The sequence below is a fragment of the Sus scrofa genome, chromosome 5 (genome assembly GCF_054392235.1).
Source record: "Sus scrofa isolate SSC_HxYL_T2T_F1_AM1 chromosome 5, Sscrofa_HxYL_maternal_Yorkshire_Landrace_v2.0, whole genome shotgun sequence".
Taxonomy (NCBI): domain Eukaryota; kingdom Metazoa; phylum Chordata; class Mammalia; order Artiodactyla; family Suidae; genus Sus; species Sus scrofa.
The window spans coordinates 40496892-40512535 of NC_139387.1; the positions used below are offsets into that span (position 1 = coordinate 40496892).

General features: G+C 32.2%; 1 protein-coding gene across 7 annotated transcripts in view; it reads left to right on the forward strand.

Annotated features, from left to right (window-relative positions):
• The window catches only part of TRHDE (thyrotropin releasing hormone degrading enzyme), a 583967-nt gene that overhangs the window by 481566 nt on the left and 86757 nt on the right, over window positions 1–15644 (forward strand). For 6 of the 7 annotated variants that reach the window (XR_014803635.1, XM_084956344.1, XM_084956345.1 and 3 more), the window contains 4 exons: window positions 1669–1734; window positions 2380–2567; window positions 8120–8208; window positions 15066–15199. Coding sequence is in view for 6 of the 7 variants with exons in the window: in XM_084956344.1 (XP_084812470.1) it covers window positions 1669–1734; window positions 2380–2567; window positions 8120–8208; window positions 15066–15199 (477 nt within the window). In the remaining variant the exon portion in view is untranslated. Of the gene's footprint in view, window positions 1–1668; window positions 1735–2379; window positions 2568–8119; window positions 8209–11416; window positions 14217–15065; window positions 15200–15644 lie in introns of those variants that run through there. The other variant, XM_084956346.1, reaches the window with a different exon arrangement.

Consider the following 15644-nt stretch of genomic DNA (forward strand, 5'->3'; position numbering starts at 1 on the left):
TTGGAGAATTGCCATTTCTTCCTGCTTCAAGTGTAAATTTGAACTTTCTTCTGAATTGGGGAGAGAACCAAGAACTCAAGTTGATGATCAGTATTGAGCCAAGGTCAACTCATATCATGAACTGTTGAATTTTTATGATCTTTTTATGAAGAGATGCCTGTGGTTATGTATTAGTCCTTTCAAGCTCTATGTAGAATTCCTTTGTTCACTCTTTTGGATTATCCTAGCAGTTCTATCCATAAGCAGAATCCAGTAATTAATGGTTCTATTTTTAAATACTTTTTTATTATAACATCACTAAAATAAAATTTAAACTTATGTTTAATAATTCCTATTGTTCCAAATTCCTCATTTAAGTACCAAACAAGCATAAAATACAATTCTGATAACTAAATCTGAAATATTGGTTTAAATCCTTGTCCCTGGGTTCTAACTGGAAATGCCTCACATGGCATGTTGAAAGCCAAAATTAGCATTCAGATTGGCCATTCAGGTTTGTATTTTTACAATAAACTTATTGTAACACCTGATGATGATGATGAATTTGTGGTTGCTAGGTTAGTGTTAAGTATCACATCTCAAAGAGGCTGATTAAGTGGGAGTTGTCATTTGCTGAGCTGTAAGTTGCCAAGAATGCTGAATCTGTCACAGGTGCTACAATTTGTGTTTCAGAAAATTTGCTTCCCCAATTTTAATTATCCCCAAAGTATGCCTCTCTACATAAAGTACTGAAAGGAGTCAGTGTTTTTGTTTTTTTTTCCCCAGTTTTAGTACCGTGATGTAAATTAGAATTTTGTCTACTACTTATGTGTTGTAGAGGTGATGGAATTTCAGATGAAGGAGGGGATGCTCTGTTTTATAATATAAAACACTGCTTTCTATTGACTTTTCCACTTTGGATTCAGAAAAAAAAATAATGCCAAATGGCCATAATTAAATAACATTAGTTATTTAGCCATAACTAAATAACATTCAGAGTAACATGAATTCAAAAGTGCATACATTTAACTACTACTGATTGAAAATGGAAACTGTGAAGTCCTAAACTTAAAAATATTAAATAAACTTGAAATTGACTTTTTAAAATTAACTACTAATATGCGTTTGAAACTCATGGAAATAAATCTGAATCATGTTATATTAGGCAATCTGCCCTTTACAGAGATGTGGGGGGACGGGAAGGGCTGTGGAGACAGGCATTGCCTTTTTGGTAAATCAGTCCCTCTTCACATCAGTATACATCAGTAAAGGTGTTTTTTTTTTTTTTCTTTTTCCTCAAAACAAAATATTTTTTTTCAACCCTTCAACATGAAGGCATGATGGGGAATTTCCCCCCAAATATTTCACTTGCAGCAGTAGTTTTTTCAACATGAGTTTGACTTGTTAAATTAGAGGAAGATCTTTCACCCTGGAAATCCATAAGAAGTGATTATGACTATGAAAATAATTTTTAAGAGGTTAGTGTTGTTTGGTGACTTAATTTCAGAAATACACTGTAGTTAAATCTCTGTGGAGTATTTTAAAATGTGATTCCTCATCTCTTTTTGCATGTCTTTGTATTAATGTAATTCCAACAAATGGAAATGGTTAACAGAATTGAGAAATAAGTGTGTTTACTGGAATTTGTTTAACCTTTGAATTGTAATTACAATGTTATATTCTTTGTAGGATTACTTAACCATTCATAAGTATGGCAATGCAGCCAGAAATGATCTCTGGAATACACTATCAGAGGTAAAGAATAGGAAAGTCGAAAACCCAAACCTCTTCTTGAGTATTTGAATTGAATTATAAAATATTCATGACTTTTATTGACACTGACAGTTTTTTACTTTTTTATAGTTCTTTTTTCTTCATACTGTTTTTTTGTTTTATATTTGATGTATTATAAGGATAATGGAGTTTAAAATTACTTCAAATGCAAATGGTTGTAAAAGACACCTTGCCAACTTTCAAGCAGGTTAATACTTCTGAAATACCATTTTAATATGCTGTCAGATATTCATGTTTGGGTAAAATATTGTGGTAAATAATTTTTTTCTCTATATGTGAGTAACATATTTAAGTTTAATATTAGACATACTGGAAATGCTTCATTATGTTACAATTACTTAATTTTAACAATAAAATATGTTTTGTCTTCAATTAGGTGAAAACTTTAATGCTAATAAAGATTTCATTTCTATATATATATACACATATATATGCATGAAGCTTAAGGCAAGAAGATTAATTTTACTAATACTTATATTAGTTTCACTGATTTTAAATGTTTTCATACTTAAGTAAACCATAAAGGTGAACATGAAAATAGTTTAATGTTAATTATGTTGATAATTCATATTTATAAAATTAATTTACACAATTTTGATTATAAAGGCATTAAAAAGGAATGGAAAATATGTAAATATACAAGAAGTAATGGATCAGTGGACGCTCCAGATGGGTTATCCTGTTATCACCATCTTCGGAAATACAACAGCAGAAAATAGAATAATAATTACTCAGCAACATTTTATTTATGACATCAGTGCTAAAGCTAAACCACATGAACTTCAAAATAGCAGGTACAACTCTTATTTACGTGAAAACGTTGTTTTTATTTTTACTTTTACTTTGCATGTTAGCATTTTAAAAAGAATCAATAACAGAATTATGAAATGTATGTGAAATATAGTTTTCATTCATTTCTTTATTTATATATAGTATTTTCATTTTGAATACTCTTCTGCTTCCATTTCCAGATATTTTAACTATCAAGGTGACAGCACACCAAAGTTATTTTGTTTAAGAAAACAGAATTTAAATTATCATGACCATTTAAAAATTAATTTTTTTTTATTTACTTTTCTCTATAAATGTTTGTTGAATTAAATACAGGAAAGTTGAAATACTTTGAAGCGAATGATACTGAGAAAATCAAGATTTATACAATAGATAAGAACAGAAACTAACAATCCAGAAAGACTAGTTAACCAGACTAAATAATATCTGAGCTGAAGGAACTCAAACTAGATCTGTTTAAAATGGTCTAAGTATCAATGCCATTTATTATCAAAATATATTCTATTCCCTCACTTTTAGTGTTTAAAAACCACCAGACACAACATACATAGAATTTGATTTGTTACGTTAGCTTTCATTTGAAACTCTTATTTAATTGCTGAAAATTCAGCATGTAGTGTATCTTTTCTATTTCATGTTTTCCCATAGTTTTATGTTTTATTAAAACTGAGGCAAAAAAAACATAGTAGAGCTTATACTATTCCATTTTATTTTCTCAAAAGTGTCCTGAGGGGTTCCCTTGTGGCTTAGCAGATTAAGGGTCCTGTGTTGTCACTGCTGTGGTTCAGGTTGCTGCTGTGGCATTGGTTTGATCCCCGGCCTGGACCATCCACATGCCAGGCCAAAAAGGTGTGGCCAAAAAGGAAAAAAAAAAAAAAGTATCCTGATAAGAGGTTGAGGAGGGGACAGAGAGGGATGGAGGTTAAAATTAATACATAAAAGAAAATGTTGGGATTAGGCTTGTCATGCCGTGTCTATTATTTGGGAATATTAGGAAACTGATTTTATCATCCACCAGTATCTAGGAGGTGGGAAACACTCCTAAGCTTTCTTTATTATCTCTAAGAAGTGTGGAAATCATTCCCAAGTATGGGAGTTCCAAGACTGTAGGTAGAAGTGATTGAGAAATTCATGTGTGTTTTCTGATGACTAAATTTGGAACCCAAAATTTTAAGAAAGCATCTTAAATTTACCGATCATCACAAATATTGTCCTTCAACAAACTGTCCTTGCAATCAACTGTTTGAATCTGTGGAATACAGTATTATACTGCCACACTGCCAGGGTCTAACCAGACTAAATAATAGGGTCTGACTCTGTCAAGCCTTCTTCATCCACCCTGGCTTCTCCTCAGCTGCCAGACACCCCTTCTGATCGACCACTGTCCAGCCCCAGACGAAACCTGCTTAGACATCAGTCCTGGCCTTGCCAGGAAGTACATAAAAATTACTTGACTGTGGCAAGGTTAGCGAGACACAGGCCATGCCTTTGAGAATGATCAATCTGACACAAGCATCACTGGTGCAGAAAAACATAAAGGACATGCAGATGACAGGACAAATTTTGAACAAAATACTCTGTCAACCTGTAACATGCACCAGAGGTATCAGCCACAAGACTGGCTCTTTAAAGGAAGAATTTTTGCCAGGCTTTATGGGTATAGGTAACATCTACAGAGCTTTGCTTTTGCTGAGGTTATAAAATCATATGGATAATTTTTGAACCCTGAGAACTTGGCATAGAAAAATATTAAGAGTGAGGTAATGCATGACATCTCATCAATCTCAAAATGTGTTTTCAATCTATTTTGAAATAATGGAGCTTGAAGTTGAGACTTTAGTATTCAATTTTATGTTATTGATCATTTAATTCGCTATAATATGGTGGTCAAATTTTCAGTACCAAATCTATCTGCCCATTGTCTGTAACCTTCTTAGATCTTTATTGTATAATGTAAACCGTTAATGTAGTAAGACATAGTGCCCATTTATGCCTGAAATCCTATGAATTGTGGGTATTTTCTGAGAGAGTATAATCAGTTCTTTGTTTTTAATTTTGTAGAGAACACTAGACTATCACTACAATGCCTAGAACATTTTTAATGTGTATAGTAATTATATTTTCCTATGTAGTAGCTATATTATAGCATAGAAAGGAAAGATCTCTATAGTAATTGCATAAAGTTAGCTGATATGTGAAAGTAAGTAAAACATTTGCTAGAATTTTGGTATTTGGGAAGTTATGAATTTGTGTGGCTTTTTTTCTTTTTAAAGTTAGTGCATTATAATCTTCAGTAATGTCTCCTACATGTATGGAACTTCGTGGAGTCCAGTACTTCAGAAAATTATATTTATCTCCTTTTATTTCTGGCCTGATAACAGTAACCTCTGAACCATTTTTCATGGCACTTAAATTAATGCTTCACTAATATTGGTACCATTTTTAAAAAAAGATTTTTCACTTTAGATAAAATAAGTACCTGTTCTTTTCTACCTTAACATAATCATTAGAGTAAACATTGTTTTATTGTAAAAATGTGACCTTCAATGAAGAGTGGTAGTTCCAGGTACTAATAGAATAAAGATATCTTGAGGGTCTTTTGAAATGCATTGTTCTTGTTATTGTTTTTTCTGCTTAAAATGAAATGATTAAAATTCAAATTAAATTTAAGGGACTGGGGCACAGTCTAATTTCACAAGTTCTTTTTCTAGTCTCTTTTTAAACATAACTTACTGCAGTCTCAGATTTTTTTTTTACAGCATGCTACACAGAGCTTTTCACCCACAACGTTTAGGGTCTTTTAACTTTTTAATCATAAAGCATTATAATTGCCATGTTTTATTTGATTTTAAAGTGAAATTGGTGAAAAGATCAAATATATACTTTTGGAAAGTTACAAAAAATAACTTACATCACATTGATAGTGTAGCTATTCAAAGATGAATACAAACTTCAGATATGTTTGGTAATTTGCAATTTTTATTTTGTCGCTATGACAATGTATAGATTTTTGACAGACACACACACATACACACAAAGAATAGACTGAAAGAGCATTCTTAGGAAAAACAGAGAAGGCTTTTAAAAATGTTTTATAGAATGCCCTGACATTTGTATCTCAATGCTTTAAAGTTAACTTTTTTTTTGCTTCTGAACATTGCTATAAAGTGCATTGTCTACCTATTAAGAAGTTTCCTGTATATATGTGGAATTGACTATAAGCAACATGTAGGTACTGATATGAATCTCTTTTTTTCTAGACTTTGGAGATTTTTGAAAAACTCAAATATAAAAATATATCTGTTGGTATTATAATATCTAGTCATTATTTAGAAGAATGTAGTTTAAATAAATATAAAATTATAAGTTTGTATGGGGCAAATAATATTTCACATAGACATTTTATGATCATTCTACAAAAAGATACATTTATCTTCGAAGGATTTTAAGCATCTTCAATTTTATGTATTCTTTGCCCTTTAAATGATATTTATTTGACTTTACAATTAGTTGGCCAAACTCAATATGGAAGATATGTACTAAAAAATTAAGTTCATCAGGTTAATCTCTGTCTTACTGTAGATTTATTTGGTTCCTTTTATTTAACTTCAACCCAATCCCATTCAGTCTGCTTCAACAGCAATTCGTGGAATGATTTCATTTCTAGGATTTTATAAGATCTTAGGTACAGGAGTTCCCTTTGTGGCTCAGCGGAAATGAATCTGACTAGTATCCATGAGCTTGCAGGTTTGATTCCTGGCTTTGCTCAGTAGGTTAAGGATCTGGCATTGCTAGGAACTGTGGTGTAGGTTGCAGACACGGCTCGGATACGGCATTGCTGTGGCTGTGGGATAGGCCAGCAGCTACAGCTCTGATTCAACCCCTAGCCTGGGAACCTTCATATGCCACGGGCGTAACCCTAAAAAGTTTAAAAAAAGAAAAAAGATCTTAGGTACACAAAAATGTTTTTGTAGTTTAATTTGAGAGTCAGAAGGAGAGTCAGATATTGTTATCTCAACTGATTATTTAAATTAATCAAAATGTATCATTATTTTTAGAGAATGGCTGTTAAAACATATATATATATGTGTATCAATTGATATATGTATATTTGTCAGTTCTCTGTATCTTCCTCACAGTAAATCCATTATTAAATGTTTGTGGCATATTCTTCCTGTTACAAGCTTGAAGGTATTTCTTAAAGAGCTTACATGGGTTGTGTCCACCATACAAACAATACCTGTTTCTCTACTATAGTTGTTTATTTCCTGGCCAGTTGTGTATCATCCACTACAATATAGCATCATGTCTCCACATAGCACTTAAAAATGTTTATCTGATTAAATGCATCATATAATTTAAAATTTAGAATCTTAAACATATTAACTTTCCATATTGAGGATAACGGTTGGTTTTTAACTAGGAATTTCTTCCAGTGTTCCGTTTGGATTTTTTGCCATTACTAAATTTCATTTATTATGAATGGGAAACATGAAATGATAAAGTAATAATTGAATTCCAGATAACAGATTTGGAGGAGCTGTCTTCCCCCATGAAAAGATAATACTCACTCTGTTTTTAGCTCTATAACCCCAGACATGTTGCCTGAAAAACTCACCTTCTCTATTCACTCCCACAGTTACTGAGTTTATATGCTATCTCTTCTTATACTTTTCAAATCAAAAATATTTTTCACATCTCCATATTTTTGGCTCCCCCTGTTTCTAATGGTGCAATAACTGCTCAACATAATCTGGCTACATTTAGGGTAAGCAAAATGTAGTCACTGGATTTTGTTGTTAGACTGTCCAGCTTATCTCTGGCTCCTCATTTGAGATTGAATTGATATCACTTCATGTACAAGTTTAGGCCTCAATTTTTATTCTATAAAAAGCTGTATTCTAGAAAATGCCTCTCTTTAATAGCTAAGACTCATGATCAATTCCGGCACATTGGTGGATGATTTCACACATCAGTTTGGAAATTCCATTTCAGAAAACAAAGCAGTACATGTGCCCCATGGTGTTCTTTGTATTGATCTGGATTTTTAGGGGGATCTAATTAGTTTTGTTTTTTGTTCCTACTTTGCTGCATAACTTTATATGGACTATATTAACTTCTCTATAAGATATGATGGAAGTATTTTTTTAAGAATAGTTAAGACAAAAAGAATGTTGAAATGTAAATGCATGAAGCTACTGAAATGTGCATTAATCTAATATAGAATCAAGTAGGAAGGAGTTATTTTAAGACTTTAATCAATATGCAGTTGGCTCAGATTTATAGATTTTAGCTACTTTTTACTCCTAATGTAAAATGCAGATATTTTTCCCAAGATTAATTATGTTTTTGGTAGTCTTCCTTTTGTATTGAAATTAAAACTCATAGAGGCCAAGTCTGCTTGTGATATTGAAAGAATAAATTCATCTTTTTGACTTATTCCTTGTATTTATGACTGGAGAATGTTAAAAATCACAAAATAGTGCATAGGAAATGTTATTTGTTATAACCATTTTTATTCTTAAAGTTTTTTTAATTTTTTTTTATTTTGCAGTTACCTGTGGCAGATTCCACTAACTATTGTGGTAGGAAATAGAAGTCATGTGTCTTCAGAAGCAATTATCTGGGTGTCTAACAAAACAGGTAAGAAATATATTCTCTGCTAAGGAACTATTTGGTTTTAAATTATTGTCAAGCAACTTAACCTCTAGTTTTAGCTGTTATAAAAATGTGAATAAGATAAATTGGAAAGTGTATATAAAGGAATAACCTCTATAGAGTTAATATAGTATAGTTTGTCTAATTTCAGCCTGCTAATATATTTATTAAATTTGTGCCTGATGGCAAAGAGAAAAATTTAAACTAAGCATGTGTAGTACTAATTTTAACTGTTTTAAACTGTATCATTTTATAATCCCAAATATAATTAAATTATAAACATGACTTCCAATAGAATAGTATGCCAAATACTGAAATACAAGTCTCATTTTCAATGTGATTTTCCTGCAATCTTCTCTTTACCAGACTGGCTTTTTAAAGAATGGGTAAAGCAGCGTTCTCCATAGAATTAGATAATTATAGGGCCAGAAAGGAGAGGCTTGATAGGTCATCAAACCGTCCCTTAGGTAGGGTCAACTCTCAAGGAGCAGAGAAAGATGAAATTCTATTCTACTTCTAAATATCTTTCAATAGGATAGTGACCTATTTCAACTCACTGTCAGAAAGCTATTTCTTGAATCCAATCTAAATCCCTCACTGTAGAGTGTGAAACAGGTCTCTTTTATTTCTGTTTTCCATTGAATTGAAGAAAAAGCCAATTATCATCTTTTATGTAACATATCATTTAGATTTAAATGATCAAGTATGTCCACATTTTGTTTTTCTTACTCTTTTCTCACATTCTCTTTTCTCACATTTCCATTTTGTAAGCATCACTTTAAAACAGCCACAAATATTTTCTTGAAATAAGATGAGGCATAAAAAAATAACAAAAATATGGTTTCTTCCCCTCAGTTGTTTTGCTATTATTAGGGAGAAGTTAAATACTCAAAATGCATACACACATGCATACAAAAAAAAAAAAAAAAAAGGTCTTACAGTGGAATCTAATCTGCTTACCAAAAATTTAAATACTTGTTTTTCCAGTTGAATTTTCATTCAAATTTTCATGTTATTGTATTTTTAACACATAATCACATATTATGAAAACATACACTTTCATTTATATATGTAGTATAAAACATTTATATGTGGTGTAGTGAGGCATTAAAATGCTTACTTTAAAATGTATTAGTGTTTCTTCCTTTAAATCACTTAATACAATCTATTTTTTTCATTTCTTTGAGTTAGTACTTATACTGTGATTCCCAGTTCACACTTACTGTATTGTCTTTATACTTCTCTTTGGTGTTCAGGTGGTTGTTTTATTTATCTACATAATTTATTATGAAATGAAGATTGAAAGCATTAAGTTGCTATTATAATGATCCAGGTATTAGAATAAAGTCATTGCTCTATAGTATTGCTAGGAACAGGAAAGAGAACAGTTTGCAGAAATAAAGTAAAACATTTCTCATTGGAAGGTAGATTGGAAATGGGAAATTAGAAGAGTGCAAAGATATTGATCAAATGTCAGGATCAACCTCAACTTTTACTTTTAGACAGTGCAGGATTCAGGACAAGTCTGATTCTCTTTGAATAATTTTCCCGGGTCCATTTCCTCTAACTCCCTGGTTATTTCTATGCTATTATTTATGATATCCACTTACTCCACACAGGAGTATCTGAAATAGTATCATGGATTTTCTTTTTTTTTCATCGAAGTATAGTTGATTTACAATATTAGTTTCAGGTGTATGGCCTAAGGATTCAGTATTTTGGAAGATCATATTCTATGTTATTGCTTTCACAGCTTTTCTTGACCAATAGTCTCAGGATGTTGTATTCAAGAAGTTGTTTTTATTTATAGTCTTTTATTATTAATCAGGAATAATAAAAACATGGCATTTCAAACAATATGTTTGCCTAAAATGTCCCCTTTGGTAATATATTTGGTTGTCATACACAGCTGCATAGTTTGTGCAGTGCATAACTCTAGGAGATGATGTTTATATGGACTGTGATATTAATTGCACACTGCCTCATCCCAAAATTGTGCAGTGTGCAACCTACAGAGTACAATGTGTCATAATCCATTAAATCACAGCAGAGTCTTCTGGTTGATAAAACATTGTCCCAGTTGAAATGTTGAGGCTTTTGTAAACACCCATACCAATAAATGTTTCTTGAAAACTTTATAAATACATAAATCTGGAAGATTTCCCAAAAAACAATCTAAAAGAAAGGCAACTTTTCTCTTTCTCCTGTTTATTTTCATTCTAAATATATTTAGTTCTGTCTTGAACTCCTTCATTCTGATGACAAATAAAAAACTGATGCCAGGCAAAGATTAAAAAAAAAAAGATCGATAAATTTGTCTCCTTTTAGTTGTTGTAATGTCTCTCTCTTTTTTTTTTCAAAATATAATCACTAATATCAAGGAATAATATTCTGGTCAATCCTTATCCATATTTGTAAAGAAAATTCTACCTTTTAATTATAGCAGTCAGATCAATGTTTTGTAATTTTTCATTATCAGTAATATCGATTTGATGTCACATGATACTAAGGTCAAGTCATTGGTGAACACTATAAAGTATGAATTTGATATGAATCATTAAATATTCTTGGCACTTCATTTTTTTGTTGTTAGATGATTATCTATTAATTCCAAAGTTAAGGAACAGATCATTTTAGGCTAAAAAGAGTTTTAAAACAAAGTTTTAAGTTGTTGAAAGCAGGAAAAAGGATTTGTATCTTTTGTTTTTACTCTCAAAATGCTGAGAATGCAGACATTTATAAATGTGGTAGCCTGCATGTTGACTGGCTATTTTAATGTGCAATGGGAGGGAGTACATTTAAGGCCAAATGTTAGAAAAGAGTCAAGATAAAAGAGAAATTGATGCTGACAGAAGTAAACATTAAAACTGGCCTAATACTATAATGTTTTCCTTAAACATTGGCTCATATGAAACTTACAAGCCTTTAAATTGAGGATTCTTTTTTTTTTTTTTTTCTGGCTGCACCCAGAACATGTGTAAATTCCCAGGTCAGGGATAGAACCTGTACCACAACAGGGACCCAAGCCACTGCGGTGGCAATGTCAAATTCTCAACCTGCTGTACCACAAAGGGAATTCTTAAAATGGGTATTTTTTTAAATCTTTACTTTACAAATTAGAAAATTAAGACTTTAGAAATAACTTGTCCAAAATTTCTTAGGAGCTTGATTTTTTTTTCTTTTTTCTTTTCAGGGCCACACGCACAGCATTTGGAAGTTCCCAGGCTGGAGGTTGAATCAGAGCTGCAGCTGCTGCCTATGCCACAGCCATAGCAATACAGGATTTGAGCTGCATCTGTGACCTACACCACAGCTCACAGCAACGCCAGATGCCTAACTCACTGAGCAAGGCCAGGGATCCAACCCGAGTCCTCATGGATGCTAGTAAGATTTGTTTCTGCTGCACCACAACGGGAACTTCTTGATTTTCTCTTCTAAGTTTATTTTCTCTGTAATACAGACACACACACACACACACACACACACACACACACACACACACGTTTTAATGCTATAGTAGGTTACTTTGTAGATCTGTCAGTTACTCAACATTTTGCTATTAGATATTCACATTTAGTTCTCTATAATCTCTACAGAGCGTTGTCTAATTTGATTCTCACAAGAGTCTAGTGAGAAAACAAGTATGTGTTATTATACCTGAGTTTGTTTCACATTGTTACACTTGTTACCCTGGGTGACTTTTTTGATTATTTTAAATTCTGATTTTTCTGCAACCAGCCAATAGTTGAGTTGAAAGATCAGATCTCCTTTCTCTTTTATTCCAATTGGAAATGTAGAATGTAAAAATATAAAATGCTATAAAATGCCAACAGCTCTGTGCCTTGATATAGTCTAAGTTTTGAGCCATTTTGGATATATTCTAAACATAAATTTGAATTGTTATTACTAACACTTGAAATATAGCTTCTATACTTTTTATTATGGTACTCATTACATACTGTATCTCATTAGACCATTGGAAAAGACCTCTTTAAAATTCACTGCTTGCTATTAGTTAATTTGAAGAATATTTTAGAGCTATAATTAAGAAGAACAAAAAGGATATTTAAAAAATCTATTACAAAACCTTTTGGGGAATTGTTTCTCCAAAGATTTAATTTTCAAAGGCATGAACAGTAATATTCATGAACAGTAGTACCCTTCAGGTTTTAGTTATCAATTTAGTAACTGCATTCTTAAAAGCAACAGATGCCTGCCTTTCTTCTTCTTAGACGATATAGAAGGTATAGGGATTGTTTTCCTATTTTAATTGGTCTCTGTTCCACCTATAAGTTGTTGAATTTGAAGTTCAAAAAACTAGAGCCAAGTGCATCACATGAAGTTAAGTTATGCCAGCCATCTGAAATGTCAGGAGGAAGTTCTCTTGTGGCTCAGAGGGTTAAGGATCTGGCACCATCACTCATTGGCTTGGGTCACTGCTGTGGCACAGGCTTGATCCTTGGCCTGTGAACTTCCACATGCTATGAGCATGGCCAAAAAAAAAAAAAAAAAAAAAAAAAAAGGAAACTAAAATATAAGGTGAAGTTACTTTAAAAAAATGAATTATTATTATCATAGAAATCTGACTTTCAAAATTATAAAAAGATAGATCATACATATGCTTTAATATTGCAATTTCTTCAAAGACTAACCACTTCCCAGATGAGAATGATTAAATTTGCTCTTATCCCAAGCAAATTCAATAACACTTTAAATATGTTTTGTTATGACAATCTTATCACTCCTGAAAACAGAGTTAGGTTTACTCAAGAAAAACAATATCCTTAGTATTTCAAACAATTTTTCTTCAGTGAATTCAGACATGATTAATTAAATCTCTTTATGAGAATTAGTTTTAAAAAATGCCATTTTTAAGATTGCTTTTCTTTTTATATCTGTAAAATGGAGTGATATTCTAAAGCTTCACAGAATTGTGAAGGATAAATACATTAACTTGTATTGTGTGGATAAATACATTAACTTTTTGAAAAATATGCAAATACAAAGAATCAGGACTTTGGAGAGCTATTAATATTAGATCAATATCTGACAGCTTTATTTTCCTAAGTACAGGTTAAGCTGGGTAAAATTTCAAATGAAGAAAAACTTCCCTTTCTGCCACTGAATCATAGAATTGGAAGAGACCATAGATGCCATTACTTGGCCTTTAGGTAATAGGTAAGGAAATTGAGAGCCAGAGGTTCAATGGCCTAAGTTCAAACAGTTATACATAGGAGAATTGTTACAAGGACACAATTTTCCTACTCCTGTTATAATTCTTGTTTACCATGTTATTTTTTTTCAAATCAATATAAGAATATGAACAATATATACAGTATCATATTACGTAAAAATGCCATACCATCTTCTATCAGTAGAGTAGAGGGGGTAAAAAGGACAGGGAACAGAGTTCTCTGGTGGTGCAGGGCGTTAGGTTTCCAGTGTTGTCCCTGAAATGGCTGGGTTCAATTCCTGGCCCCGGGAACTTCCACAGACAATTCCACTAACCCATCTCAGCCTCATTTCTTTATCTGTTATTACTGATACTATTTATAAAGATGTCAAGAAGTTGAAGTGCTATTTGAAACATTAAAGATTGGATTTTTATGCTTAGTGTACATGTATGTTTAAGTGGTTTTTTTTTTAACAGTTTTTTCAAAACTTGATCATATGTAACATGCATTGGCTACATGATCCCACTCCATTCTAGCTCTGAGCAATTCATGGTCATTACAATTAATTTTTGTGGTATAACCTCTTCCTGTATGGCTTCTACTTGAGAGAGAGTACTCTGTAAATTTAATGTTAAAAAATAAAACTAGACTTGTTCTGTAGTTTGATATGTAGAAATCTTGATAATAGAGTGAGAATTAGAGGCTGTGCCTCTTACTCAGAACTGACACAAATGGTTTCTGTGATGCATTTTCCGGTCTTGAGTCACTGTGGAAGTTAGATAGAAGTGTGTATGTAAAATAAAAATTTTAAGTAAACTTCATCCATTATGCAACTTCTCTGAAGCATGGGTCCTGAGGGCATCAGCAACAAAATGATTAAAATTGCAAACTATGGTTCTGGGCAGTTAATAAATGCTGCCATTAACAGTGAATGAGTTCTCTATCTGTATCATATTTGAAGGGGTTAAATATGTAAGTTATAAGATTGCTTTTATGGGCTTCCTTTAATTGAATTAGACAGTGAACATAATCATGTTACCTATTTTCCAAAGTGATTCCAATAAGCAGAATTTATTATCTTTGTTCTAATTATATGTAGAAATATTAGAGTTGTAAACAAATGAGGTTCCTTTCCCACCATTATTGATGATGCTGGAGTCTGTTATTTATTAGCCTGTCCAGGAAAGCGCAAGGAAAAAGGTAAGCAACAACAGTGACTTTCATATAAATGAGTGCTATTGTTTTAATCACTTTCTTTCTGAGTGAAATAAGTAGAATATGCACCTAAAGCCTTTTCTTTTATTCTAGCCACAGATATATATATATACAATCTAACTGGAAGCCGTATGAGTACAGTATTAGATTTCTTGGTAACATTTACCTTGAGAAAGAAAATTATGTATAGGTAATAGGGTTTTATCGAGAACAAAAATGTTAATTATAAGAAACCAACTAATTGAGTAATAATGAGTAACCTGCTAAAGGTTTTCTGGCAAATTCTAGCTTTAGTGATTAATTGATTGAAGAGTAGGTTTCACTTAGGTATTTAGGATGATGTTTGCTGTTAGTTATTGGTACTATGATATCTGGGATTAAGAAGACATACTTCATATCATTTTAACTCTTAAAATTTAAAATCACTCTTATCCCCCAAAATGCTGTTTTCAGAACACCACAGAATAACTTCTTTGAACAAAGGAAGCTGGTTGCTGGGGAATATCAACCAAACTGGCTATTTTAGAGTCAACTATGATTTAAGGAATTGGAGATTATTAATCGATCAATTAATCAGGAACCATGAGGTAAACTGGATTGACTCATCAAAGATCTGTTTTGACATGTGCACACCTGCCATTTTAATTCTTTTTTTTTTTTTTTTTTTTTTTTTTTTTTTTTTTGCAAGCAAGCAAAGTCTTTATTACAGGGAGGCAAACAGCTCCCAGGACCACTGGGAGGGGGTGGAAGAGCCCCCTACTCTATTGTCTTATAGGGCTTCTATCCCTTAAAGATGGGAGAGGGTACCAACATGGGGTCCAGAAAGATGTGGGTTTCTCCCATTGGCCTGCACAATTACCTATATCAGTCCTTGTCCAGTAGGGGTTTTAGGGGTGAAAATGTCCTGTAAATCTCATGGTTGCTTTGTCCTTTCTTCCTGTAAACTGAGTCACAGGGGGTTAGAGATTAATGTCCACCTGAGTGTAGGTATACTCCCTATGGTAAATAAGGCCTGTGGGGAATCTTACTCCC